The sequence below is a fragment of the Giraffa tippelskirchi genome, chromosome X (assembly GCF_054371585.1).
Source record: "Giraffa tippelskirchi isolate mGirTip1 chromosome X, T2T-mGirTip1v1.2.pri, whole genome shotgun sequence".
NCBI classification, from domain to species: domain Eukaryota; kingdom Metazoa; phylum Chordata; class Mammalia; order Artiodactyla; family Giraffidae; genus Giraffa; species Giraffa tippelskirchi.
In genome coordinates, this window is record NC_137289.1 from 86262210 (window position 1) to 86288605 (window position 26396).

Sequence of the window (26396 nt, forward strand, 5' to 3'; positions counted from 1 at the left end):
AGATCGCTGTAGCCACTGGGATAACTGAAGTGAGCCTGCTGAGGCTCAGCTCCAAAGTGGCTGAGAAGCCTCTGTTTACCTCTGATGGAAGGACCCCTGCTGCTTTCCTCCCTCAACCGGCCCACACTGCCTTTCTTACTTGGTGAGAGAGAGAGAGTAATGGAAAGACTTTTTTTACAAGAGATGCCTCAAGGAAAACATTCAAACAATAAGAAAATGGTTCCTTCATAACACCATACCTCAGCAAACACCACTATTAGCAGTTTGGTGTTTATGTCTCCAGACTTTTTTCATTTTTTCCATAAATATATATTGACTACCTGCTATGTACCATGCAGAGTGCCAGGCACTGGGGTTATATCTGTGGACAAAGCGGACAATAATCCCTGACCCTAGGGAGCTGGCATTATGCATATATGACCACTTGACATTTTTTTTTTAACAAATGAAATCATCCTGTCTGGTAACCTGATTTTTCTCACTTCATTATATGCCATGGACAGTTTTCCATATCAATCCACAAAGAACTACCATATTATCTTTTACTATGACATATTTCAGACATACCAAAAAATCTGGCATACCTGATCCCTTAAAGTGGTCACATTATATGGATGCTCCAAAATTCATTTAACCTGTCCCTTAATGCTGAACATTCAGAATATTCTCATTTTTCCTTACAAATAAAAACACTGAATTAGTCATTAGGGAAATGCAAATCAAAACCACAATGAGTTGCCAGTTTATTCCTATTTGAATGCTATAATAAAAACAAAACAGAAAATAACAAGAGGCTATGAAGATGTGGAGAAGTTGGAACCTTCGTATATTGCTATGGGGATGCAAAACGGTGCAGCCACTGTGGAAAACAGTTTGGCAGTCCTCAACAAGTTAAACATAGAATTACCATTTGACCCACCAATTCTAGTCCTAGGTATATGCTCCAAAAGAATTGAAAACAGATATTCAAATACTTGTACATGAGTATTCGTAGCAGGACTCTTCATAATAGTCAAAAGGTGGAAATGACGCAAATGTCTACCAATAGATGAATGAATGAGTAAATTGTGGCATATGCATACAGTGAAATATTATTATGCCATAAAAAGGAATGAAGTATGGATACATGTTACAGTACTCGAAAACATCATGCTAAGTGAAAGAAGCCAGACACCAAAAGTCTCACAGTGTATGATTCCATTTATATGAAACATCAAGAATAAGCAAAAGCATAAGGACAAAAAGCAGATTGGTTGTTGTCTGGACAGAGGGGGAAATGAGGAGTAACTGTTCAATGGGCACGGATTTTATTTTGAGGTAATGAAAGTATTTTGAAACTAGGCAGAGGTGGTTATTGTGCAACACCAAATGCCACAAAATTATTGACTTTAAAATGACTAATTTTATGTTATGTGAATTTTGTCTCAAAGAAAAATTTTTTCAATGAAGATCCTCTCTTACACCCTTGCACATGTGTTGTATTGTCTTCTTATGATACATTTGTTAAAATGGAACTGCTGGATAAAAGGATGTGGACATTAAAAACGAACAAAACAGATGATGGATTTTGATCACCAGAAGTGTTTGTTGTTTGAATTTTGGTTGCTCTGATTTTATTAGTGGAGTTGGACATGTTTTTATATGCTTAGGAGTAAGTTATTATTTAACTATCTGTTTCTTCCATTACACTCAAGACCTTTCCCGCCTATATTCATGTCAGCACTCCTGAACTCCTGAGCAGCACATAGTAGGACTCTGGTGAATGTGGTGAGGAGCTGAAGGGAAAGCAGTGACTGTCAGCTCCTCCTGGTGCCCCCAGGTCCTCAGGCTAGCTCTCAACATCCAGTGCAGTTCCAACACATGTTCCCCCAGAAAGTCACCTAAATTTAAATATTTGTGCATGAGTATTCATAGCAGAACTCTTCATAATAGTGAAAAGGTGGAAATGACTCAAAGGTCTATCAACTGGAATCCACACTATGAGTGGCATGGAGGGCATGGGTTTGTATTAGTTGGAAATGGAGATAAAGACAGAATAAGGGTAAGAATGAGGATTAAACTGAGAGGTGGAAATAATGTTTATGTGTGTCTGTGAATGCAGACAAACAGAAGAGAAACCACCAAAATCACAGCTGTATACTGGGGGCAGGGGGTGGGGAGAGGGGGACAGGGACAACTATCATTTGTCAAGGTCGTCTCCAGTAGTCCCTGGCTTGCTTCTCTACCGGGCTGGTGGCTACTGCCCAGAAGCTTTCCTGCTGACTGGACCTTCTCCTCTGACGGTGCCTGTCAGCTCCATGGCATGATTCTGGGGTTACCAGCATAGAAGGCAGGAGAGAGGGGCAACTGCCTGCCTTCCAGCCCTACCCACTCTGCCCATGAATTACTGGGCTCTCCTCTACCAGCCTCCATCTGACTTTTATTCATATGTTTTTCTCCTTTGAGGAATATTCTGCAGAATCTGTTTCATATTCCACTCCTGAGCCTATTTGGCTAATCTCTGCCCCATGTCACTTCTGATTCTCCTGCAACTTCTCTCTCCCACACCCAGAAGCTAGACTCTCTGGCTCAGCCATTCCTTCATTCAACAGATATTTGAACATCTGCTATGTGCCAAGTAGTATACTAATCATCAGAGATTCAAAAGTGAACAAAACACAGAAATCTCTACCCTGATAGAGCGTGCATTCTAGCTGGACAGACAGATAAATATGATATGGTAAGTGGTGATCAGTGCTATGGAGAAAAAGCAAGGCAAGAGTTGAGAGTGACAGGGTTGCTGTTTCAGATAAGGGGCCCAGGGAAGGCCCATCTGAAGAGGTGACATTGAGCCAAGACCTGAATACAGTGAGGTGACAAGCCACGTGGCTTTCTTGGAAAGTATTCCAACCAGAGGGAACAGCAAAATGCCAAGTGCCTGAGACAGAAACCACCTTGTCACCAGTGAAAACATCGAGGCCAGTGTGGCTAAAATGAAGGGAATGGGGAGGTGGGGGAAGAAGGGAAAAATGTGGAGAAGTAGAAGGGCCAAGGTCCTACAGGTACGATTAGGACTTCGATCTTTGCCCTGTGGGAAATGGAGAGCTGTTGGAGCCTCCTGAGCAGAGAAGGACAGGATCCCTCTGGCTGCTTTGTAGAGAACAGACTGGAGGAGCAAAGAGACCAGTCAGGAAGCTGCAGCAGTGATCTAGGTAAGAGATGACAGTGGCTATATACGTATAACTGAACCGCTTTGCTGTACACTTGAAATTAACACAGCACTGTAAATTTACTATACTTCAATTTTTTAAAAAAATTTTTTAAAAAGAGAGTGAGAGATGACAGTGACTTGGACCAGAGTTGTGGCTGTGGAAGTGGTCAGAAGTGATTTGACTACTGGATATATTTTAGAGAGAGCTGACAGAATTTGCTGATCAATTGGACATATGGTGGGAAAGACAAGGTTTGGGACGTGAGAAACGTAGTGAATAGAGGCGCCATTTACTGAGCTTGGGAAGCTGGCAGGGAGTGGGGTGGGTGGAATGGGAAACAGAGGATCAAGTGCCTTATTGGCCTGAGTTCAAGAGAGAGAGCTGAGAGCTCTCCTGTACACTTAGGGTTCAGCACAACTGCCTGCTGGTGGGGTTGGAGGGTGGATGGAGAAGGTTGGGGCAATGCACATACTTTACCGAGTAACAAACTGTACCAGGCTCCACGTATAATCTGCCCACGTCACCTTCAGTGAGCACATCAAGGCTGAACTTCTTAACGTGGCATTGAAGTCCAACTCCTGTGACCTTACTGACCCCATCCTGTGCTGGTCTCCTAGTTCCCATTAATGCCTTTGCATATGCTGTCCCCAACACCTGGTGAATGCTGGCCTTCACCTCAGATGTCACCTCTTCTTATCTCCCGCTTGGTTTGATCAGTCTGCTTTTCTATCTCCCCAATTGTATTGGGAACTCCTTAAGGGTCAAATTGACACCATGGTCCCCTCTGAGGCCTTGGTGACCAAAACAGGGATGAGCAGGGGCTCAGTTCATGTCTGTGGCCTGAAGGAACAACTGCATAGGAACAGCAACCAGCCCCTAGCCCACCCCAATGGGTCAGGAGGCCTGACTTCCCACACAGGCATACGTGACAATGAGGAAAACAGGGCCAAGGAGGTGAAGTCAAGCTTGGAACTGGACTCAGATTGGAAGGCTGACTCCATCCCCCAAGCAGCAGGGAACAGGGGTCAGAGAAGAGTAATTACTCACATGTGTATAGCACTTGAGAGTTTATAGCCACAGACATTATCTCATTCAACCCTGTCACAGCCTCATAAGGTAGGTATTCTTACTTCTCCCACTTTACATGGAAGGAAACTGAGGCCCAACAAGCTAAAGTCACTTGTCCAATGTCACGCAGCTAGGAAGTGACAGCCTCAGGTCTTGAACAAAGGTCAGTCCGATGGCAAAGACCCGGACTCTGGACATCAGACTAAGTCAGGCCTCAAGCTGACTGAAAAGGTGATCAGTCAGGTCTGGATGGGCGTTTCCACTTCCCCACCTGTCCGTCCCATGTTTCAAGCTGGTGGCAGCGTGAATTGGCATTTACCCATCCCCTCAGAGCAGGCAGGTCTGAGCAGTTTGAAGAAAATGCAAAGGGGCTGTGGGAAGCTTCTTCATCCCAAGGAAGGCTTTAGGGGTAAGCCCCACCAGGCTGGCTGAGAGTTTGCCCTAGCCCAAACCCCCTGGAGAAGGCTTCTGCGGGGGACGTGCCTTCTTTCCGGTTGGGCACAGAGCCCGGACAGTTCTTAGCTGGCAGCAGCTGGGCCCTTGCACCTGTTGGTCTGGCTCCCCTGCTTCACAAACACACGCCCCCGCCAAGCTTACCGCTGCTTCCAGATGGCTGGTCACTTAGGCCTTCACCTCACTTTGGGCCTTTCTCTTTCTCATTTGATTTCTTTTCCTTGCCTTGTTTTCTTCCCAGGCATTCACCCTCTTGCTCTTTTGCTCCCTCCTTCTCTCTCCATTGAATACATTTCTTTCTGCTCAGTCTGTCTCTTTTCCTCTGACTCTAACAAGGTAGCAAAGTGATGCTAGTTTCCTCCTCTGTAGCAGTGTGAGGTTTAGATGAGGCCATCTCTCCAGGCCACACCAGATCTTCAGTTTTGAGGAAAGGCAAGAACCTTGGCATGAGGGGGTAGCTAGAGAGCAAGGAAGGAAGATGGGAGCAGGCAGAACTGGATTCCAACTCCGGCATGCGCATTTGCTAGCTGTGTGACCTTGGTAAGGTTGCCTCTCCTCTCTGAGCCTCCCTCTGTATAAAGGGATTGATAATAATAGCCACAACCTCACACTGGAGGAGGGGTATCAACTGATCTTGCTCACGGGTGGGAGAGGCCTTTAGGACCTAAAAGGGGCAGGTCCCAGCAGGCATGACTTAGAAGGCAGTGAGGCCCTTTGGTCACCAGCGAGGTTCTGGGGTCTGGTTTGAATCCTCAGTGCAAAACAAACAAGATGTAGGATGTCAGCAAGCTGCCTAACATCTCTGTGCCTACATTTTCCTATCAGCAAAATAGAGATGACTACAACAGTAATCACCTAGCACCTCAGGTTGTTGTGGGGATTCTAGGAGAGAATAAATACAAAATGCTAAGAACAGTGAGGGTCTGTCACCTAGTAAGTGTCCAGGAAACATTACCATTGATGTTTTTCAGCAGAGTTAAGAGGGATAAAATTCCCCTGAGGTGGTGTTCTTAGGGGTGCTGGGCCACTGCAGGAACCTCAGCCATATGCGCATCCAAAGTCACTTCTTTGCAGGGCCTCCAAGTATGCTTATGCAGGTCTATCCACACAAGGACCCTGAAAATTCACCTTGTGTTCCTCCTGAAAAGCCAAGTGCCCCGGGGTGAGGGTTATGTAAAAACCAGAGGGAGCAGCACCTGTTTCTAACAGGTCCTCCCAGAGGAAGTGCCTTTTTGTGATTGGCACAAGGAGACTGGGTATAAGGGGCACTGTCTTGGTATGGAGGCAGCAGAGGGATCTTGGGTCACTGGGCCTGTTGTCTTCTTTTCATGGCTGGCAGCAGAGTCTGCTCCCTGAGCTACCTTACATCCTCCATCTATCTCCAGCTCTGATTTCTGATCCCCAGAAGGATAAGCATCTTTGGCTATGGGGATCCAGGGAAATCTCCAATCCCTGAGGCTGTACATGTGAAATGCACCCTAACCCCATTCACACCGTCATGATTGTCTGAGCCAACCCCAGAGGCAATCAGGGCTACTGATCCAAGATGGGAGACTTCTCCATGCCAGCGGGGCTCTGATTAGAGGAAAACTGGGGTCCGTGATGGACAATGAGTGAAAGTTGGAAGTCTCAGGTGTGATCAGATATTGGGAGGCTGAGAGGGCAGGACCCCATAGACCGAGAGGTGAGGGCAGGGAAGTGCTCCTAGCATAGACAGGAGATTGAGGGCCAAGGGGCTGCCACATCACCTCAGGGTTCAGGTGAGGGGAGCAATTTCAGCCTGATGCTGCCGGAAGCAAGGCCACTAAAATGGCCTCATCTTTTGAAGGATGAAGTCATCTGAGAGACACCACATTGACCTAAAAATGGCGGGTGACAGAAAAGCGAGAACATACAAGACCCCAAAGACTTGTATTCTAGAAGCTGAAGTTAAACGAGGAAAGACCTGGCATGTTGAGGCCCAGCCAAAATGTATTTAGCAAAGTAAGATGAGGCCCCTGTCATTCCATGGCCTGGGAAAACTTACGGACTGAGATCTCCTCATACCACCCTTTAGGGATTTGAAGCATGTGGCCACAATTGTGCTGGGCTAGAGGGGCAGTGACAGGCAGAGGAACTGAGCACTGCAGTGAAGCACCGGCTCCTGTGCCTGAGGAGAAAGCCCCTCTCTATGCTGGTGGAGACGGGAAGAGGAAAGTTCCCCACAGTTTGGCCAGAAGTCATCCTGCCGATTGCTCTTTCTGACACAACCTCACACTTTCTTTCCAGTCCTATATTCCTGGCTGTGTGCAAGCTATTTCCACTTGGATGTTCTGCCAACAGCTTAAACTAAACATGTTTAAAGCAGAGTTTCTCTTCCTCCACAAAAAGCCTCACACCTTCCCAAGGCCTCCAACTCCACTGCTGTCACCCGAACAGCCCAGGGCTTGGCCGACTCAGCTGTTTCTTTGTTCCTGACACCAGCATCTTTCTCCCTCCCTTTGAACCTTGTGCTTTTCCCTCGGTAATATTTTTCAGAGTCCTCTTTGCCATCCTCGGGCTGCAGCTGTCTCTCACCTGGCACCGCATCCCTGGAAACTCCTGCCACAACCCTTAACTGGGCTCCCCGCCAAGGGTCTCTTCCTCAACCTGGGCCATGATTACCTTCCAGCCACACACACACTGACCATTGACTGCAATGGGTGAGGCTGAGCATCTGTTCTAGAAGCAAGAAGAGCATAGACACAGGTAACAGAGGAGCAGGGAGCCTAGTAGGAGAGTTTGGCTTGAGGAGTGAGTCCCACCGGGCTGTACATCCCTGCTCTGCCGCTTACTAGCTTTGCAATCTGGGCCTATTATTTCATCTCTCTGGGCTTCATTGCCCTTCTCTCTAAAATGGGGATGATAGTCCTGCCTTCCTAGACAGTTAAATCCCAGGATGGAGTAGAGCAAAGGGGCATGTATTGGAATGACATCTCCAAAGCCTGGAGTGGGCAGAGCCATGAAGGATGTGAGAGGCTGGGTGGCCGAAGCTGTTTGTATATATTTCTTGTGCTGTGCTTTCTTTCTTAGTCTTGGCTCCTCTGTCCACGGGGATTCTCCGGGCAAGGATACTGGAGTAGGTTGTCATGTCCTCCTCCAGGGGATCTTCCCTACCCAGAAATCGAACCAGGGTCTTCTACATTTCAGACAGATTCTTTACCAGCTGAGCTACCAGGGAAGCCTGTATATATTTGCGATTTTCCCATTTATTTCCCATAAATAACAGGAAATCAAGTAGGGAATCAATTCAACCGGCCTCAATTGTTGTCCCTTTCCAAAGCTCCCCCATCCACTTGTGTAAACAGGAAACCAAGGCTACAGGCTTCAAAGCTGATAGGAGTGTGCCCAAAGATGCCCTGTTATCTCTCTGCTCTGTTCTCTGTGTTCTGTTTCTCAAGGCCCTTTCCCCAGAACTAATCTTGTTCCCTTGTTCTGCTCTTCTTATTCATCCTCTCTTCTTTTCAATCCTCCTCCCACCTTTTTTTTTTTTTTTTTAACACAGGAGCAGAAGTGAGTGCCAGTCCAAGCCCACTGGCCTGGGGCAGAGGAATGCAGCCGCTCCCTCAGCACAGGGCAGCCAGGCCCAGGCGCTCACTCAGGCTGGCAGCAGCAGGCAAGGCGCTGGGGAGGCTCCGGCACCTTGCTCCGAGGGGCTGGAAAGCACTACAGACATTAGCTCATCACTCCCTGGCAGAGGCCAACCAGTCTGCTATTCTCACTAGCATCTTCCAGATGGGGAAATGGAGGCACAATCATACTCGATGTGGTTGCAGACTCACAGGAGTCCAAAGGCGGCTTCTGGGCAGGATCTCCAGATGAAGTAAGGGAAGAAGGGCCACCCCAACTTTCCCCAATTGGACTTGCAGTTCTTGAGATCTTACAGTAGAAGGAAGAATATAGGGAAGAACTGTGGTCCAGATTGCAGTATCTGGAGGGGGCAACAGGGAAGAATGGGAAGAAGTGGCTAGTACTCACCATCTCTTGAGCCCTCCACACATAAAGGGATCCCCAGACAGCTGCAGCTTCACTCACTAGCACATTAGGAATAACAGCACTTTTACTGCTTGTACTGTGTTTGCTCCGCCCATTGCCTCTGGAGTAAGAGGCAGCCAGGATAAAGTCTGCATGACCAGACATCAAAGGGTTAACTATGATGCCGGTAGGTTATGCTGTTTTCCTCCTGGTGCTTTTCTATTATGCCCAAATTCTGTGTAGGGAACAATTATGACATTTATCACCAGACAAAATGTTAATTATTTTTAATTATTAAAAATAAGCAGGACTTCCCTGGTGGTCCAATGGTTAAAAATCCACCTGCCAATGCAGGGGACACAGGTTCAAACCCTGGTCCAGGAAGATTCCACATGCCACAGAGCAACTAAGCCCATGCACAACTACTGAGCCCACACTCTGCAACTACTGAAACCCATAACCTAGTGCCCATGCTCCACAGCAAGAGTAGACACCGCAATAAGAAGCCCTCACACCGCAACTAGAGAGTAGCCCCTGCTCTCCACAACTAGAGAAAGCCCACGAGCAGCAACAAAGATCCAGTGCAGCCAAAGAGAAAAAAAAGAAGCAGCAACAGGGATGTGGTGGGGAGCCCTGGGCTTGGAGTGAGGAGCCCCAAGTCAAGACCACTCTCTCACTTCCAACTTGTGTGACATGTAGGGCAAGTGACTTCACCTCTTTAAATCTCAGTTTTCTACAAAATGGAGATAATCAATCCCATAGGGTTGTCATAAGATTTAAAAAATAATGGATATGAGAATGTTTTTTAAACAGTATTTATGGAACTTCTCAAATATAATCACAAGTAAACATTATAATGAAGGCCCATGTACCATCTTCAACAATTATCTTATTTTTTCTATATCCCCACCCACTTTTCTCCCATTCCCACTGGAATATTTTAAAGCAAATCCCAGACATGCTCATTCTTCCCACAAATACTTCAGTATTGAATTCTTTTTTAAATTTTTAACAATTAAAAATAATAATGAGAGATGTAAAAAATTTGGAAAATGACGAAATCGTGTATAAAAGAGAAAACAGTATGCCTGAAACCAACACACTGTAAATTAACTATACTTCAATATAGTATAGTTTTTAAAGAAAGAGAGAGAAAACATAAATCACCCATAACCCCACCACCCAGAGACAACCACATTTTGGAGTATTTTATTATTACTTTATGTGCATGCACACACACACACACACACACACACACACACATATATATATACATTTTTAACAAAAATCGGATCGTATGCCATTTGTACATATTCATTTTATTTTAATTATAAAAGTAATAAAATCACATTACAGAAAATCAAGAGAAAAGGAGAAATTACCCATAATCCTTTACCACTTAATATAAAAACTTAATGTTTTAATATATTTCCTTCCCATTTTTTTCAATTTACAGCCATATTTTAACACCAGTGAGATTGTACTGATTATGCCCTTTTAAAATTATGAAGATTTTCAAATTATGGGGGAAAATAATATAACCTTATGGCAGAAAAATTTTTTAAAAAAATATAATCCCACCACTCAATTATAATCACTGCTAACAATTTGGTACTTTGTTTTTGTTTCTAGTTTTTTTTTCCCTTTAGATACTTTTTTTGGGGGGGGGCTTGCCCTGCAGTGTGTGGGATCTTAGTTCCCAGACAGGGATCAAACCCACGTCTCCTGCATTGGAAGCACAGAATCTTAACCACTGGACCTCCAGGGAAGTCCTCATTTTGGTATATTTTCTTCCAATATTTTTTCTATGCACAAATAATTTTAACAACAGTAGAAGCACACTGTTTATGCAGCCCATTAACTATAAACTTATATTTAATTATGAGAATAATATAAACATATTGCATAACAGAGAAAAGAGGGGGGAAAATACCTCACAATCCTACCACCCAACTGACACTGTTGGTTTGTTTTCCTGACCATTGCTTCATTGCTCATATTTATACATGGTTGGAAACATAGTGAGTATTTAATTTTCTGCTCTTCGTGCCCTTTGCAACTTGGCATCATATTTATGCAACTTTGTACCCAGTGGTTTTTTTATTTAATATTTTTTGTGAACATTTTCCCATGAATAAAAGTTTTTGAAATCAAGTGTTGTTTTTTTTTTAGTGTTAAGGTACTGAAGGATGCTCTCTCACCATGGACATTTAAATTGTTTTCCATTTTTCATTGTTACAAACAATTCTGTTCAAAACATTCTTGAATACAGACTTTTGCATTTTTTTTAGTCCCCTGGTTGCCTAGTGGTTAGGAGTCCAGCCTTTCACTGCTGTGGCCCAGGTTCCATCCCTAATGGGGGAACTGAGATCCTGTAAGCTACATGGTAACATGTGCTTTTTAACTTTTCTACACACTTACTGAATATATGTTTCTAGAGACCACTCTATGCATACAGACTGTCTTATAAAAAGTCATCATCTTTTATTGGTCCTCAATTTACTCCTGTCATAAGGCTCAGATAGCCCTTGGTTCTGGAAAGTGGGATTCTGAGAACAAATCTGCATTTTCCTCTTCCTCCTCTGCCTGTGTTTATAGACCTCCTTCATCCCCTCACAGTCTGGTTTTTAAATTAATCAGTTAGCAAGTATTATTGAACCTGAAGTATGTAAACTGAGGCAGGACTAGGAGACCTTAAGTATGTAAGCTGAGGCATGACTAGGAGGCAAAAGGAAAAGAATCAGAAGGTACAGCATTTGTGGACAACTTACTACATAGCAGGCATCAACTTAAGCTTTTCCGTTGATCCTTGCAACAAGCCCTCATAGTTGCTACCATTATAATCCCCATTTAACAGATGAGAAAAACTGAGGCCTAAAGAATGAAGCTATTGGTCTTCATTACAGGGTTAGTAAATAGCAGAGCAGGGATTTAAACCCAGGCGGACTGGCCCCTGAACCTGTACTCTTGACCACATTTTAGATGTCTCTTTACCTTGCCAAACAGCAAGGTGCAAGGATGAAGGTGAGGATTCTGCAGTTAGGTTAACTTGGATTCAAATGCCTGGCCTTCCGGCTGTGTGAACTTGGGTAAATCTCTGGGACTCCTTCTCACCTTTGGTAAACCCTACCTCACAGGGCGTGGGAATTAAATGAGATAATGGATGGGAACAGGCCAGGTCCAATGCTGGCGCACAGAAAGTTCTTGCTGGGTGATTATCCCTGTCCTCTCCTCCGCATGCGAGCTCGCGGTCTAGTTGCCAAGTTGAAGATAAGAGTTCAGCGGAGAGCTCTGAGCTCGGCTGGAGCCGACTGGGAAGTCAGTGATCCAGGGCTTATTTGCAGAGAAATGCAAATGTCTCCTTTGCTCTCTCCCGGCCTCTGCAACTAACCTCCCTTTCCATGTACCCCCCAAAGGAAAGGGGTGGCTTTTGTGCTCCAAAGCTGAGTGCTCCTGAAACCCCTCCTGATCCTGCTCCCCAGAAGACAGACAGCGGAGATGACAGGAAGTCACCAGTGGGGAGACCCTTTCTGGCATGTGGGCATAGAGAAATGTGGCGGAGGGCGCTCCTTTTTCTGCCCTTCAATGGTCCGGATGGGGGAGGGGGCTGGCTGTTGAGCAACTGCTCCGGAGACACTCCAGAAGCCGAGATGAACATATGCCTCTTTCTAACAATTGACCTGGGAGCCATCCAATAGATGGAGGGCGGATCCAGAACCTCTTGGATCCGGAGCCTGCCGCGGAGACGCTGCCGCGGAGACGCTGCCGCGGATTCCAGACTCGCTCCCGAGCAGGAACTGAGGTGAAGGGTAGGTAGGAGGTCCAAATTAGCAAAAACACAATTCGAAAGCCCGGGGTCGCTTACGTCAGGCAAATACCAAGATAGCTTGAGGGTGTATTTCGCAAGCAAACTTCATAGGGTTTTAGGGTCCCGACAGATGCCGCCTTTTATCAGAAGGAAACTGGACGCGACCTAAGATCTTTGTGCAAAGCGAGAAAGTGAGACGACGGTGTGTGGAATGCGGTTGTTACAGGGGTTTGAGTTGACTCAGGGTGAGGGGAAGGGAGGCAAGGTAGCTTTGGGTGCTGGGGAATGAGTTTACCTGGCATCCAGAGCACTCGCCCCAGCTTCTTCCAGGCGCCAAAGAAGGGCCTTGATTTGTCCCTCTGTTTGCTCCCCATCTTTACGTCAGTAAGCTGGTCAGTCCATCAACAAACAGAAATTTGTTCAAAGAGCAAATGCAGGGCACTTTGGGGTACTAAAGGAAAAAAGAATAAGAAAGAAAAGGAAAGGAAAAGACCATTAGGTCTTCAAATCCAATTAAGAAGACAGAACACATATGTAGTGAAAACGATTTCATGACATTACCTCCCCCCTTTTTTCTTAACATCAAGACTTTTAAAAAGGAGCATGTTTTATAAACACTGTAAATGGAGTAGTTGTTGCTGAAAGGGGCCAAAAAGGTGGGGGGGAGGGCGGAGTTCTGTTAGAAGGGTAATAATCCTGGTAGCCTTCCTGTAAGAGGCGAGAGAAGCATGAACTAAAATGAAGTAGAAGACTGGAACCTCTTAAATGAAAAGATTTGTAAAATAACATCCCAACCCAAGAAAGATGTGCTTCTAATATAAAATGTTATTCTTTTTACTTGGGAATGATTATATAATGATCATAAAGTAACCTGGCATACTGGGAAGGCAAGAGGAATCCCTGAGAGCCCCCAGGCAAGCTCTTCCTACTCTGTGGCCTGTTCTGGGCCTTTTGGCTGTGCCTTGTGAGCTGTACCTGGCCCCACGATCCATGACCCATCGCCACGAAGCAACCTGCCAGCCTCCTTCAGCCCACAGGATAGAATCCCTTGAAACTGATCCCAGCTCAGTTCTTCGAGGAAAATAAATCACTGCTGCCGGCCAGCTTCCATGAAGCTCTGTCTGGAATCTGGCGACTTTAAGGGGAAAGGGACCCCTCAGCCTCAGCCCTTCAACCAGGGAGATGGTGCAGCCCAAAGCGGTCAGACAGGCTCCTAGAAAGCCCTGCACAGAACTCAAATTGTGCCCCTTGGGCCCCGTCCCATGTGTGTCCCCTTCCCCCGGGTCATTTCCTGAGCCCATAGCTCTCCTTCCAAACCCCCTGAAGCCCGCTCTGACCACCCTCTAGATATAGGTCAGAAAACAGATACTAACAGCTCTCCCTCGCCTCAGCGAAATTTACTAAGTGGAATTTATTAGGCAAGTCCATGCAGGGCGGTGGGGAGAGATTGTGCCCGGGGCCCGGGCCCCCTCCTGCTTTAGAAACGCAGGCGTTGGCCGGGGGCTAGGGGCTCGGGACGACCACGGCCTGAGCCCGCCAGCTGCACCCTGGGAGCCGTGACCGGTCCCCGGCGCCCGCGGACCCGCGGGGCCGCTCGGACTCCGTTCCCCAGCCGGCCCTTCGCTTTAACACGATCCTCTGTGACTGCACCAGCTCGAGCGCCTTTAAAGGGCCACACACGCCAGCCGCCGCTATAAAATGGTCCCAGCGGCATAGCTGCAGAAGGGGCACCGCTGAGCTGCCGAGAGGAGGCTCGCTCCGCCCGGCTGCCCGCCCACAGACAGCCGGCGAAGGGTAGTTTCTGGCGAAGGGGAAAAAAAGGGCTGAAGAAGGCGCAGCACCCGCTCTGGCCCTTGGGTGAGTATCCAGTTCAGATTTTGCCACCAACTCGCCCACGAGCCAGGACATGTGCTAATAATGCCCTGAGCCGGTTATAAAGACGTGGAAATTGGGGGGAGAGAGAAAAGGGGGGGAAAGGGTCTGTCCTTCCTGGGATTCCTAGCCGAGGCCAGCCTGCTGCCGTGTGCGTGTGCGTCAGGGCTCTCCGGGCAGCAATGGGGGCTTGAGAGCCGGTTCCCCCGCGCCGGGAAGGGAGCGCGGTGGCCGCCACCGCCCCGGAGTCAGGCGCCGAAGCTGCGGGCGGACAGGCGGGCGGGCACGGGCGCTGGCTGAGGCTGCTTGGCGCGGCACGGTGCGGTGCGGCGGCGGCGCGGCGCGGCGGTGCGGGCTTTTCCCAGGCGCCCCGGGGTCGGGTGGCACTGAGCGCGACCGGCTCGCGGCGGTGGTGGCGGCGTGCGTTCTAGGGGCTGGGGGCTCCGCCGCTGCGCCCGCGGCTCACCGGGCTCCGAGCTTCCCTCTCTCCAGGGCAGGCGGCTTCGCGGAGGTAAGCCGGGCCGCCCGGCAGGGCGCTGGGCTGGGCGGCGGGGCCGGGGACTCCAGCTGAGGGGGCGCGGGGAGCGGGCCGGGGCCGGGCTGGCTGAGGGGCTCTGGGGGACTTATTTTCTGTTTGGAAGCTGCTCTGCTGGAAGCGGAGGGGCCGCCACTCGCCCGCCCGCCAGCCAGCGTGCCGGTTCCCTCGCCAGCGCGCCCGTCTGCCGGCCAGCCGGGCCGAGCGCCCGCTTCTCCCCGGGAGATAGCAGCACCTTTTCTCCCCGCGCCCGCGCTTTCTCCAGCTTGCTTGCCTTGCACCGACTTTGCTAATTGCCCGGACCGCATCTGGACGCTCCTGTTCTAGGGCTGCACAAAGCTCAGATTTCCTTCAGGGGCTGAAGGCGAGAGGGGCTTTTCGGGCCGAGTTCAGTGGAATTGAGGGATGGAAGTTAGCGAATTCGGGCAACTTGCTTTTACTGCCCAGTCGACCTCTGCTCTTCCCCACACTCACGCCCTCACACACACACGCCCCCACACGCACACACCCCTCTGCCTATAAATGACAGTGGCTGGGCTGGGCCGCTCACAGAGTCCCAGCCTCAGCGAGATCAGGACTTGGAGGAAGACAGATCTGGCTGCGAATCCCGGCTCGCCACTTTCTAGCGCTGTGACCTTGGGCAAGTTACCGAACCTCTCTCACTCTTCTCGTAGCTGAGTGATAGCACTGACCACAGGCGACTTGGCTCGGGGGTAGGCTCAGCCCGCGGCCGCGTCGGGTGCTCAGCCGGCGCTTGTGTGTCGATGAGGCGCGGGAGTGGCCGCAGCCCGCGCCGCCGGAGTGCATCCCCGCGCGCGGCAGCACTGCGGGGCCCCAAACTCGCCACCGAGGCCGAGACCCCGCCTGTCCATCCCGTCTCCACTATCGGTTCCTGATAGGCACTCGCGGGAACTGACGCTCGGGGCCCTGGTGGCCTGGGTGCTCGCGCCCCACAGTGCAGGGATGCTCCCGGCCGCCCTCAGCTCCCGCGGCTCCACCTGGGATGTGGCGAGGAGGGCGGCCAAGCTGTCCGCAAACAACGGGCCTTTAGTTTTCAGGTGGTGAAATTGACTAGCCTGGTTAGATCACATCCAAATCAAGTCGCAGTAGTTTGGATTTTTAAATTTCTCATGAGTGAGAAAATAGCAATCGAGATGGAGCCATCCAGTTGGTGCCATTTTAACTTTTGGTCCCCCAACAGGTCAAAGACGCGGCCCCCACTACCTGCCTCTCTCCCTCTCTCTTCTTCCTCTCCCTTTCCCATCCCCATCTAGACGGGAGGAGGATTCTGGCCCACGGGAAACTGTGACGAAGAGCGGGCGGCGGGACCAGGATCTGGTGGCCGGGGCCAGAGAGGCACCGGCGGGCGAGGAGGCACTTGTTGCTCTGGGTTGCCCAGCCGCCTCTCGCAGCCGTTTCGCAGTGGTCAGCTCGCGGCTTGGAGAGTGAGCTGGGACGTTTCCTCACTGCCAAGTTTTGTCTTCGAATGGGCTGGGTGGCAGAGGGGAGACAGAAAGTCGGGGAAGCAAGGGTAAGGATTCCGATCGAAATGTGGTTGCCTCTTCAAACGGATTCAATGATACTTACTGAGCACCTATGGAGGAGAGACCCAGGTTGAGGGTCAGGGCTGGTGGAGGGGAAGGCGGCGATGGGAGGCGACAGATCTGAATGAAAACAGCGTCCTGCCTAAGGGAGTGCAACAGCCTGAAGGGGGAGACGTGGTAAAATGGTCTTCCCCAGGAACATACTTTTTTTCTCGTTCTCTCTCTCTGTTTTTCTTCTTTCTCCCCGCCCCCCCTTTCTATTTCCTTTTGTTTTTGCTGCTGTGGGTTTTTTTTCCCCTTATGTTTCGTTCAGGTAATGGGTAGCATAAAGAAAGAAGAAAAGCTGGATAGAAACAAGAAAAGATGGACAGCCACCCTCCACCCAGACATTTTTCTTAGGACATGAAAATTGCTTGATACTGAAGGTGCAGGGCTCTTAAAGACGACATGAATTAGATTCCTTGTCTTGTGGTCACTGGCTTGGAATATTTTAGGGTTGCCTCACAGAAGAAACAGGGCTCCAATCAAGCAGTGGTGATGGACCCAGCAACTGATTGTTTTCTCATGTTTCTCCCCCTTCTTCCTTTTTCTATTTTTCTTGCCTCCCTCCCCTACCAGTAAGTGGTGCAAAGATGAGAGAGGTAGTAAGTGACCACTTTCTAGAAGTGTCTGAGCAGATTCTTAATGACAACCGCGGGGAGAGGGGTGTCACAGAGAACTCTAGCCTTGTTGGAAAGATTAGAGACTCTTAAATCTAGAGATTGGCCCAAGAGATTCTTTGGGCCAAAAGGTATTTATAAATGTAAAATTCTACATCTCTAATTCATCATGAAGGCTAGACTATATGGGGCTTTAAAAAAAAAACCTTCTTGGAAAATAACAAGAGTTTTTAGAGATTTTTTAAAAAAAAATTTTCTGGTTTGGGGAGATTCTTTTCCCCTTATCCCCTTATCTTATTCCTTTGGCATTTGAACTAGGGGATAATTTCTTCAGAAGCCATTTGAATCATTCTAGGTATGATATCTTGGCCAGTGGTCACATGAGGCATGTGGGCACAGGAATGCTGGATCCTACTCCCAGAGCCACTGCCACCTGATGGGAAATCCATGGAACTGTTGTGCCTCAGTTTCCCTCTGGGAAGAATTGTATCCACCTGCCACTACAAATGAGTGTGGCTGGGCTCAGAGCAGGTGTCCTGGGAAAGCCAAGTGCCACCAGGGCTGTCTCGGAGGGGGCTTGCAGTGTGGAGGAACTTGAGGCATCCCTAGCTGCTCTCTGGCTGCTTCAGAACCCCCAGACTACCATGATCAGCCCGCTTCTCTCACACAAAACCATGCCTAAGGCAGAACTTTGGACCTCATGACATTTGCTTTGGGGACCTATTCTTTCTCTGGGTGGCAGCCGCCAGCTTTTTAGTCCTCCTCACCCTGACTCCTTCCCACTTTCTCCCAGTTCTAGGTGAGACCACAGCTCTCTGGCCTGAATGCCAGTGGCCAGTTGAGACAGTGTGCTATGTACTCAGGGACATTGTTGTCCTTGGAATCAGAAAGAGTGCCTCCTGCACTGGCGGCACTGACATCACCTGCATGAGGAAACAGTCAAGTGTGTCCTCTCTTGGTGATGTGGATAGCTGGCTGTCTGGGCAGCACCTGGCCAAATCAAACACCTTTCCCACCTCAGGCAAAAGTTCCAGCAGAGATCCTCTGCTCAGGTGGTCTCTCGTCTTGGCTTTAACCCATCACCATCCTTGTCTTGTAGCTGTGTGGAATGGCCCAGCTTCAGGCTTTGCTAGTACTTTCTTGGTCAATAAAGCCTTTGCCCTTATTACCACTTCTCCTTCACATACAGCACAACAGCTCCAGCTGGCAGCATCACCTCCCACCAATTTATCCAACTTCTGCCAAGACTCTGAAATGCCAACTATGTCGAGGCCTGCACTTGATGTCAAGGGTGGCACCTCACCTGTGAAGGAGGTAACGTTTGCCATTTTACAGATGGAGGCACTGGAGTGGGAAAAATGACCTGGTCTGGGGACACGTGGTAGGTCCTCCTGGCTGTGGTGTCTGGTGTCCTCTAGCAGACTGGAGACAGCAGAGCTTTCTTGGGGGAGAATGAAAATGGCTTCTTCCTAAATATGGTCACTTGGAACCCACTAGGGGCATTGAAAGATGGCAGAGAGAGAAGCAGAATTGGAAAAGATCACTCCATTGTCTCAATGGATTAAAGCGAGACTGAGAAGAGGGGGAAAATGAGACCCCTTTTGTAGAATGGTGAGCTGAAGGTAGAGTCGAGAGAAGGAGATGAAAGCAGTGAACTCCTTTAAGATGGTGGGTGTCCAGCATGAAGACTTAGACCTGAACACAGTGCTTGGAGCCACAGTGGCAAAAGAATACTTGAGCCTAACTTGAACTAGGAAAGGAGCTTACCTTTCTAGGGGGCCTTCTTGCTACCTCCTCACCACTAGCCTCCGATGAAGCACTTTTGAGGCCTGATGAATGGTGAGGAACAAAATGTAGAGCAGGGGTACCATGCTGTGCCTTTCTCTGTCTTCTAGAATGCCAGCCCAGAGATGAACTCTCTGGCCTACTCTAACCTGGGGGTGAAAGATCGCAAAGCGGTGGCCATCCTGCACTACCCCGGGGTAGCCTCGAATGGAACCAAGGCCAGTGGGGCTCCCACTAGTTCCTCGGGATCTCCATCTCCAATAAGCTCTCCTACTGCCACCCCTCCCACTAAACCCCCACCCTTCAACCTGCACCCCGCCCCTCACCTGCTGGCCAGTATGCAGCTGCAGAAGCTAAATAGCCAGTATCATGGGATGGCCGCTGCCACTCCGGGCCAACCCGGAGAGGCAGAGCCCCTGCCAAACTGGGGCTTCGGGGCTCAGGCGGGAGGGGCGGGATCACTCTCTCCTTCTGCTGGTGCCCAGAGCCCTGCCATCATCGATTCAGACCCAGTGGATGAAGAGGTGCTGATGTCGCTGGTGGTGGAACTGGGACTGGACCGGGCCAATGAGCTTCCGGAGCTGTGGCTGGGGCAGAATGAGTTTGACTTCACGGCAGACTTTCCATCTGGCAGCTGATGCCAACTGTTCCTAAAGATGGAGGAATAAAGCCACCAATTCTGTTGTAAATAAAAATAAAAGTTACTTACAAAGAGACGGGCCTACTGGAGGTGTTCTTCATTGAGGTCTAAATGGGTGTGGCACGGTCCAATGTTCTTTTAACAATTATGAGACCCATGATGAGGTTGTCGGTGGATAGCTGGGAGAGAACTTGGTTGGATGGGAGGAAAGGGAAAGACTGGGAGGCCGGGGGTGTGGAGGGGGATGCTACTCACTGAATTCCTACTTCAGGAGCCCAAGTACCTAGTCTCAGTGCCCTAAGACCACAGGAACGCTGTCCTATTCAAGGTAGATGACAGGGGCTGGTTGGGAGCACTCTTGGAAAAAATATTGATCCAGACCCTTCTACAGCCTCCTCACCTTGTACATCCAAGTCTAAAAGGTTGCCCTAGCCACATGGCACATGCTTCACCAACTCAAGAGCCACCCCACCCACTCTCTAGCCCCCATCCAGTTGATGCATTAAGGCCACTCCTTTGCCTTTTTGCCCAAGGCAGTAGGTATGACCCAAGAAGGAGCCTATGACCTGGGAGCTCAGATTTCTCTTGAAAATTGCAAAAGCTACAGACCATTAAACTAAGATTCTAGGTGACTTGAAGTCCCTCAGACAATTGCACAACCCGCACTTCCATGCCTGGGACACTCTGAGCAGGTCTAAATGTCCCCTAACTCTCGCCTCCCTGGCCCACACTGTATGGGGACAGCTTGTTTCTGTGGGCTGGCTTCTCCATCTTAGAGACACAGATCAGGGCTGGGCTCAACAAGGTCAACCTTTGAGGATATATCTGTTGCCATTAGATTAACTGCTGAGGAGGCAGTGGCTTTAGAAGAATTCCGAGTGACAAAACTGGAGCATTGAACTGGATCCCAGCCTTGAGCTGTGGGGGAGGGGAGGGCGGGCTGTGGCGCTGGTGTGCAATACAGCCCTGTCCTCATGTTGACACAATCCAAGAGTCTAGAGATTCCTCTACCCACATTTCAGACTCCCAGAGACATTCTTCCATGGACACTGTGAATCAGCTTTTTAGGACTAGCATGGGGCCCGTCCCTTAGCAAGTGCTTTCGAAGGAGCCCACCAAGAAAAGCAAGGCATTGGATTCAGCATTCCCTGAGCATCTGCTCTGGGTCAGGCACTCTGCTAGGCACCAGGAGCATCAGTTAAAGTTACTACCTTTGAAGGGGTCCCCCATCTAGATGGAGAAAGGCATCAACAAATTACATAAAACGGTATTTCCTATAACACGGGGGAACGTCCTATTCGATCCCAGAACAGGAAACAGCTCCATCTGCCTGGAAAGTCTGGGGAAGGCTTCCTAGTTTTGAACTAGTTCATTTGTTTGTTTTTATATCTCACAAGTAATAAATACATGATCCAATCTCTTTGTGAAAAGTAGAAACTCTACTAGAGTTTCTCTAGTAGAGTTCTCTAGTAGTAAACTCTACTCTAGATAAGGCCAAAATACCCTTTGACCAGCTTTCTCCCTCAATCCTGATTGCCTCTTGCCCTCCACAGAAGTAGCAACTGCTTATCTGTTTGTGGTGTATCCTCGATGGCCTTGCTCTATGTCTTTACACAGAGACTTTACCCACAGAAACAATTGGGTTTAAAAACAAGACCAGAGTCAACCAAGGAAAAAAATGAGTGAGGGGAAAAGCTGTTGTGTAAGTGCCTGTTTATGAAAGGGGCTGCGCATGCTATGGAACAGGAGTTCAGCAAGCAGGGTCACAGGGCCAGAGCAGGTATGTGAGCAGGCAGGGCTCACAGGGCCTTCTAGGCCAAGCTGGGAGTGTGACTTTCTCCTTGGTACCACCATCCTTGTGGTTTGTGGAGTCTCTCTGGAAATTTGTGAGAAAGTAAAGACTTAACCAACTTTGATTTTTAGAATGATCCCACTGAAGGTGGATGGCTGGATTCATTCAAGGCTGTGAACAGAGAAACATGGGGTCCTAAGAGTCGGGGGGGTGGTGCAGGATGAGGGTGTGGGGTGGTAATTGTTTATTGCTGGAAAGGGGGCATGATGGAATGTGTGTGTGTGTGCGTTCACGCATGCACTAAGTCGCTTCAGTCATGTCCAGCTCTTTGCAACCCTATGGACCATAGCCTGCCAGGCTCCTCTGTCCATGGGGGTGGGGGAGGGGACATCAAAGAGTTCGGTCGGGGGAGGGCAGGGAAGTCTCTGCCCCTGCCCTGCCATTTCGTGTTTAGGCCTCTCACAACAAGACCAGGCACATTCATCTCTCTCTCCAGGAGATTCCAGAGCCAACACCAAGTCTCACCCTGGGCCATGCCCTGGGGGCTAGAAAACAAGGCTCCCAGATGCAAACAGGTAAAGCAATATTGCCTACCCACAAGGAGTTTGTAGCCTGGGAGCAAATGGGGATGTGTAAGCAAGAGTGCCTCCTAGAGTCCAGGAGCTGAGCTGCTCCCTGGGGACAAATGAGGGGGATTCTGTTCCTATTCTCAATGAACTCACAGTCCAGTGGCAGAGGAGAGCATGGCCTCAAAGGGTGAACTGTATTTCCATAAGGCATCAATTCTAGTGGGGGAATAAGGGGAGGGCATGGCCTCCAGGCACAAGAACAATTAGTTCAGTTCAGTTCAGTTGCTCAGTCGTGTCCGAACTCTTTGCAACCCCATGGACTGCAGCATGCCAGGTTTCCCTGTCCATCACCAACTCCCGGAGCTTACTCAAACTCATGTTCATTGAGTTGGTGATGTCATCAACCATCTCATCCTCTGTCGTCCCCTTCTCCTCCCACCTTCAATCTTTCCCAGCATCAGAGTCTTTTCCAATGAGTCAGTTCTTTGAATCAGGTGACCGAAGTATTGGAGCTTCAGCATCAGTCCTTCCAATGAATATTCAGGACTGATTTCCTTTAGGATGGACTGGTTGGATCTCCTTGCTGTCCAAGGGACTCTCAAAAGTCTTCTCCAACACCACAGTTCAAAAGCATCAATTCTTCAGCGCTCAGCTTTCTTTATAGTCCAACTCTCACAACCATACATGACCAGTGGAAAAACCATAGTTTTGAGTAGATGAACCTTTGTTGGCAAAGTAATGTCTCTGCCTTTTAACTTGTTGTCTAGGTTGGCCATAACTTTTCTTCCAAGGAGTAAGTGTCTTTTAATTTCATGGCTGCAGTCACCATCTGCAGTGATTTTGGAGCCCCCAAAAATAAAGTCTGTCACTGTTTCCATTGTTTCCCCATCGATTTGCCATGAACTGATGGGACCAGATGCCATGATCTTTGTTTTCTGAATATTGAGCTTTAAGCCAACTTTTTCACTCTCCTCTTTCACTGTCATCAAGAGGCTCTTTAGTTCTTCTTTGCTTTCTGCCATAAGTGTGGTGTCATCTGCATATCTGAAGTTATTGCTATTTCTCCCGGCAATCTTGATTCCAGCTTGTGCTTCATCCAGTCCAGCATTTCTCATAATGGGCTCTGCATATAAGTTAAATAAGCAGGGTGACAATATACAGCCTTGACATACTCCTTTTCCTATTTGGAACCAGTCTGTTGTTCCATATCCAGTTCTAACTGTTGCTTCTTAACCTGCATACAGATTTCTCAAGGAACAATTAGAGCTCAAATTAAAAGATAAAATCAGAACATGGTGTAAACCAGAACCAAATGTTAGGAAGCCCATGGCTTTTTCAGTAAAGTTCAACAGCTTGACTTCCTTGAAGGGCAGAGGACTGAGAGAAGGTAAGTTGGAATCAGACCTTGTAGTCATTTCTACTTTATTCCACAGGTGAGGGAAGTATCATTCCACATACATGGACTGAGCACCTACTGTGTACCAGGCACACATAAAACACTGGGGAATAGGCAATGAGTTCATTGCCCTTGCTTGAAGTTTAGCAAGGAGATCAACAACAGTCAAATAATTTTGCAGATCATTAAAACCACGAATTATGAGAAGCGACACAAGAAAAGGTATAGGTGCTATGAAAGAGTATAATGAGGGACTTAATTTATTTTTTAATTTTTATTGAAATATAATTGACTTATAATCTGTTAATTTCAGTTGTACAGCAAAGTAATTCAGTTTTATATGTGTATATATATATATATATATATGTATATATATATATATATATTTCAGATTCTTTTCCCCTATAAGGTTATTACAAGATACTGAGTAGAATTCATGTGCCATATTGTAAGTCTTTGTTGGTTATCCATTTTACACATAGTAGTGTGTATATGGAGAAGGCAATGGCACCCCACTCCAGTACTGTTGCCTGGAAAATCCCATGGACGGAGGAGCCTGGTGGGCTACAGTCCATGGGGTCACTGAGAGTCGGACACGACTGAGCGACTTCACTTTCACTTTTCCCTTTCATGCACTGGAGAAGGAAATGGCAACCCACTCCAGTATTCTTGCCTGGAGAATCCTAGGGATGGTGGAGCCTGGTGGGCTGCTGTCTATGGGGTCACACAGAGTCGGACAAGACTGAAGCGACTTAGCAGTAGCAGCAGCAGCAGTGTGTATATGTTAATCCCAAACTCCTAATTTATCCTTGCCCCTCTTTCCCCTTTGTTAATCATGTTTGTTTTCAACAGTGTCTGTTTCTGTTTTGTAAATAAGTTCATTTGCATCATTTTTTTCAGATTTCACATATAAGTGATATCATATGATATTTGTCTTTACCTGTCTGACTTACTTCACTTAGTATAATAATTTCTAGGTCCATCCATGTTGCTGCAAATGGGGAACTTAATTTCAACTGCAGTATCCAAGAGGGCTTCTGAAGGTTTTGTACAAAGGAGTGTTGTGGTCAAAGCGTGCATGAGGAAAATGAAGCGTACATGACAGACTGAAATTATGTTGATGCTAGAAAGCTGTTACAATGATCCAAACAAAAAAGTAACAGACAGAAAATTAGTCTATGATGAAAAGTAGCATTTCAATGGGGAGTTGTTGTTCAATGAGTATAGAGCTTCACTTTTGTAAGATAAAAAATGTTCTAGAAATCTGTTGTACAACATTGTAATAATGCTACTGATCTGCACACTTAAAAATGGTTAAGATGGAAATTCCCTGGTGGTCCAGACTTGGCGTTTTCACTGCTGTGGACCCAGATTCAATCCTGGGAACTAAGGGAAGTAAGATCCCACAAGCCGCATGGTGCAGCCAAAAAAAAGGGGGAGGGAGGGTTAAAATGGTCAATCTTTCTGTATTTCTTACCACAATTTTTAAGTTAGTATTTAAAAGTAGAGAGAAAATGAGGAAACATTCAATAAATTCTTTGGGACAACTGGATACACTATCTCATACTTAACACCATAATGAATTCCAGATAGACCAAAGATTTAAAACTAAAAAATGAAACCATAAAAATATTAGAAGAAAATATAAACGGATTTAAAAAGAAAATTTGATATGAAGAGATTTTTCCAAGAATGACACAAAACCCTACATTGTAAAAAAAAAAAAAAAGAAAAAGAAACATTAAAAGGTAAATCAAAAGATAAACCATAAACCTGAGAAAATATCTGCAACTCATAATGAAAATGAAAACTCTTACAAATCAAAGCATCAAAGACCACCAGTTCAACATAAAAATGAGCAAATAATAGCAAATAATATCAACATGAAATACGGAAAAAAATTAAAATGACTTTAAAACTTATCAAAAGATGTTCAAATCCACTCATACTAGAAGAAATGTATTTTAAAACTACACTAGGGGACTTCTGGTTCCAGAACAAGATGATGCAGTCTTACCTTTCTGTGTTCCTCTTCTTCAAATAGAACTACAGACCCTAGAAACTATTCAACAGTCAATGATGAAAGGACTCCTAAAGCAGGAAAGCAGGCTAGGAACTTCAGGACTTGAGGAATGACAATATAGTGAGTTTCCTGTTTTCTTTTTAATCTTTCATAGACCCCTAACTAGGTGCCAAAGAGGCTGGCAACCTCAAGCCACCAACAGCTACACACACACACACACACACACGCACACACACACAATGGGAAATGAGAAGCCCAACAAAGACCTAGTGGGGGGACATAAACTCTGCTCCCCAACCAGAGCTCCAGTGGATGGTCTCACCTGATTGCAGCAGCAAAGTTCTGGGCTGTCTCAGTCCCCACTCCAGAACTGAAAAGCCAGCAGAAAGCCTGCTTTGCCTTTGGTAGCAGCATCCCTGCATTTTCCTACCCTCCACTTCCTACCCTCCACAGTGGCAAAAGGAGACCCAGATACTGTGACTTCAGCAACTTCCTCTTCCCCCAGAAGATCACCCAGCAAAAATGAGTTGCTGCAGACAACACCAGCAAGGATGGAGAAGGAGCCCCATGGACAACGGAAGAATGAAGCAGACAAAAACAGCATTGCAAGCATGTGTAAAACTAAACTGTCATTGGAACTACAACCCACAGAAGTAGACCAGAACATACATACTAAACCTAAACAGTGTAACTTCCTACTAAAATAGAAGATTGAAATGGGATCAGGGGTCTCCTAACATAACCAAAATGTCCAGGATACAATAGAAAATCACCCATTTCCTGGAAAGAGCCAGGAAAACCACAATTTTAATGAGAAAAGACAGTCAACTGACACCAATACCAAGATGAATGAGATGTTGAAATTATCTGACAAAGTTTTAAAGATGCTGTCATATTCAACCTGTCTGTCTTTAGTCAGGTAGAACAATATCAAAATGGGACCACTTTGCCCAAGCGAAGCAGTAAGATGGTCCAGCACCATATTAAAAATGGTCAGTGAGATTACGCTGGCTACAGAAACACTAAAATGTATTTATCTGGTCTTAGAGAAATCCCAAGGGCAAATAT

General features: G+C 47.5%; 1 protein-coding gene and 2 long non-coding RNA genes across 8 annotated transcripts in view; 1 reads left to right on the forward strand and 2 right to left on the reverse strand.

The window, feature by feature from the left end:
- The window catches only part of LOC145536841 (uncharacterized), a 152112-nt gene extending 143347 nt beyond the window's left edge, over positions 1-8765 (reverse strand). The window contains exon 1 of the long non-coding RNA XR_014076046.1: positions 8709-8765. This is a non-coding gene — a long non-coding RNA (uncharacterized LOC145536841). The remainder of the gene's footprint in view (positions 1-8708) is intronic.
- A 1555-nt stretch (positions 8766-10320) lies between these two features.
- LOC145536842 (uncharacterized) lies at positions 10321-15410 on the reverse strand. Of its 2 annotated transcripts, none has more exons than XR_014076048.1 (3): positions 15156-15410; positions 12809-12964; positions 10321-12502 (listed from the first exon to the last, which is right to left on the reverse strand). It is a non-coding gene; the product is annotated as an uncharacterized LOC145536842 (long non-coding RNA). The 2 variants fall into 2 exon arrangements; XR_014076047.1 differs by having other exon boundaries at positions 15195-15392.
- Positions 14237-19622, forward strand: CITED1 (Cbp/p300 interacting transactivator with Glu/Asp rich carboxy-terminal domain 1). 5 transcript variants are annotated; one of them, XM_081566959.1, is made up of 3 exons: positions 14237-14370; positions 18313-18437; positions 19019-19622. In XM_081566959.1, the coding sequence occupies exons 2-3, from the start codon at positions 18378-18380 to the stop codon at positions 19544-19546; spliced, it is 588 nt and encodes a 195-aa protein (XP_081423085.1). In that variant the 5' UTR covers positions 14237-14370; positions 18313-18377; the 3' UTR covers positions 19547-19622. The 5 variants fall into 5 exon arrangements, with proteins under 5 accessions (XP_081423085.1, XP_081423081.1, XP_081423083.1 ...); XM_081566955.1 differs by lacking the exon at positions 14237-14370 and adding an exon at positions 14473-15560; XM_081566957.1 differs by lacking the exon at positions 14237-14370 and adding an exon at positions 14473-14896.
- The last annotated feature ends 6774 nt before the right edge of the window (positions 19623-26396 follow it).

Bases quoted from the DNA above. Each gene is read 5' to 3' on its own strand.
- CITED1 (XM_081566955.1), top strand. From the start codon at position 15,443: ATGACAGTGGCTGGGCTGGGCCGCTCACAGAGTCCCAGCCTCAGCGAG. The intron at 15,561-18,312 runs GCAAGTTACCGA...CTTCACATACAG, and splicing joins TTCTAGCGCTGTGACCTTGG to CACAACAGCTCCAGCTGGCA. The intron at 18,438-19,018 runs GTAACGTTTGCC...TCTGTCTTCTAG, and splicing joins GCACCTCACCTGTGAAGGAG to AATGCCAGCCCAGAGATGAA.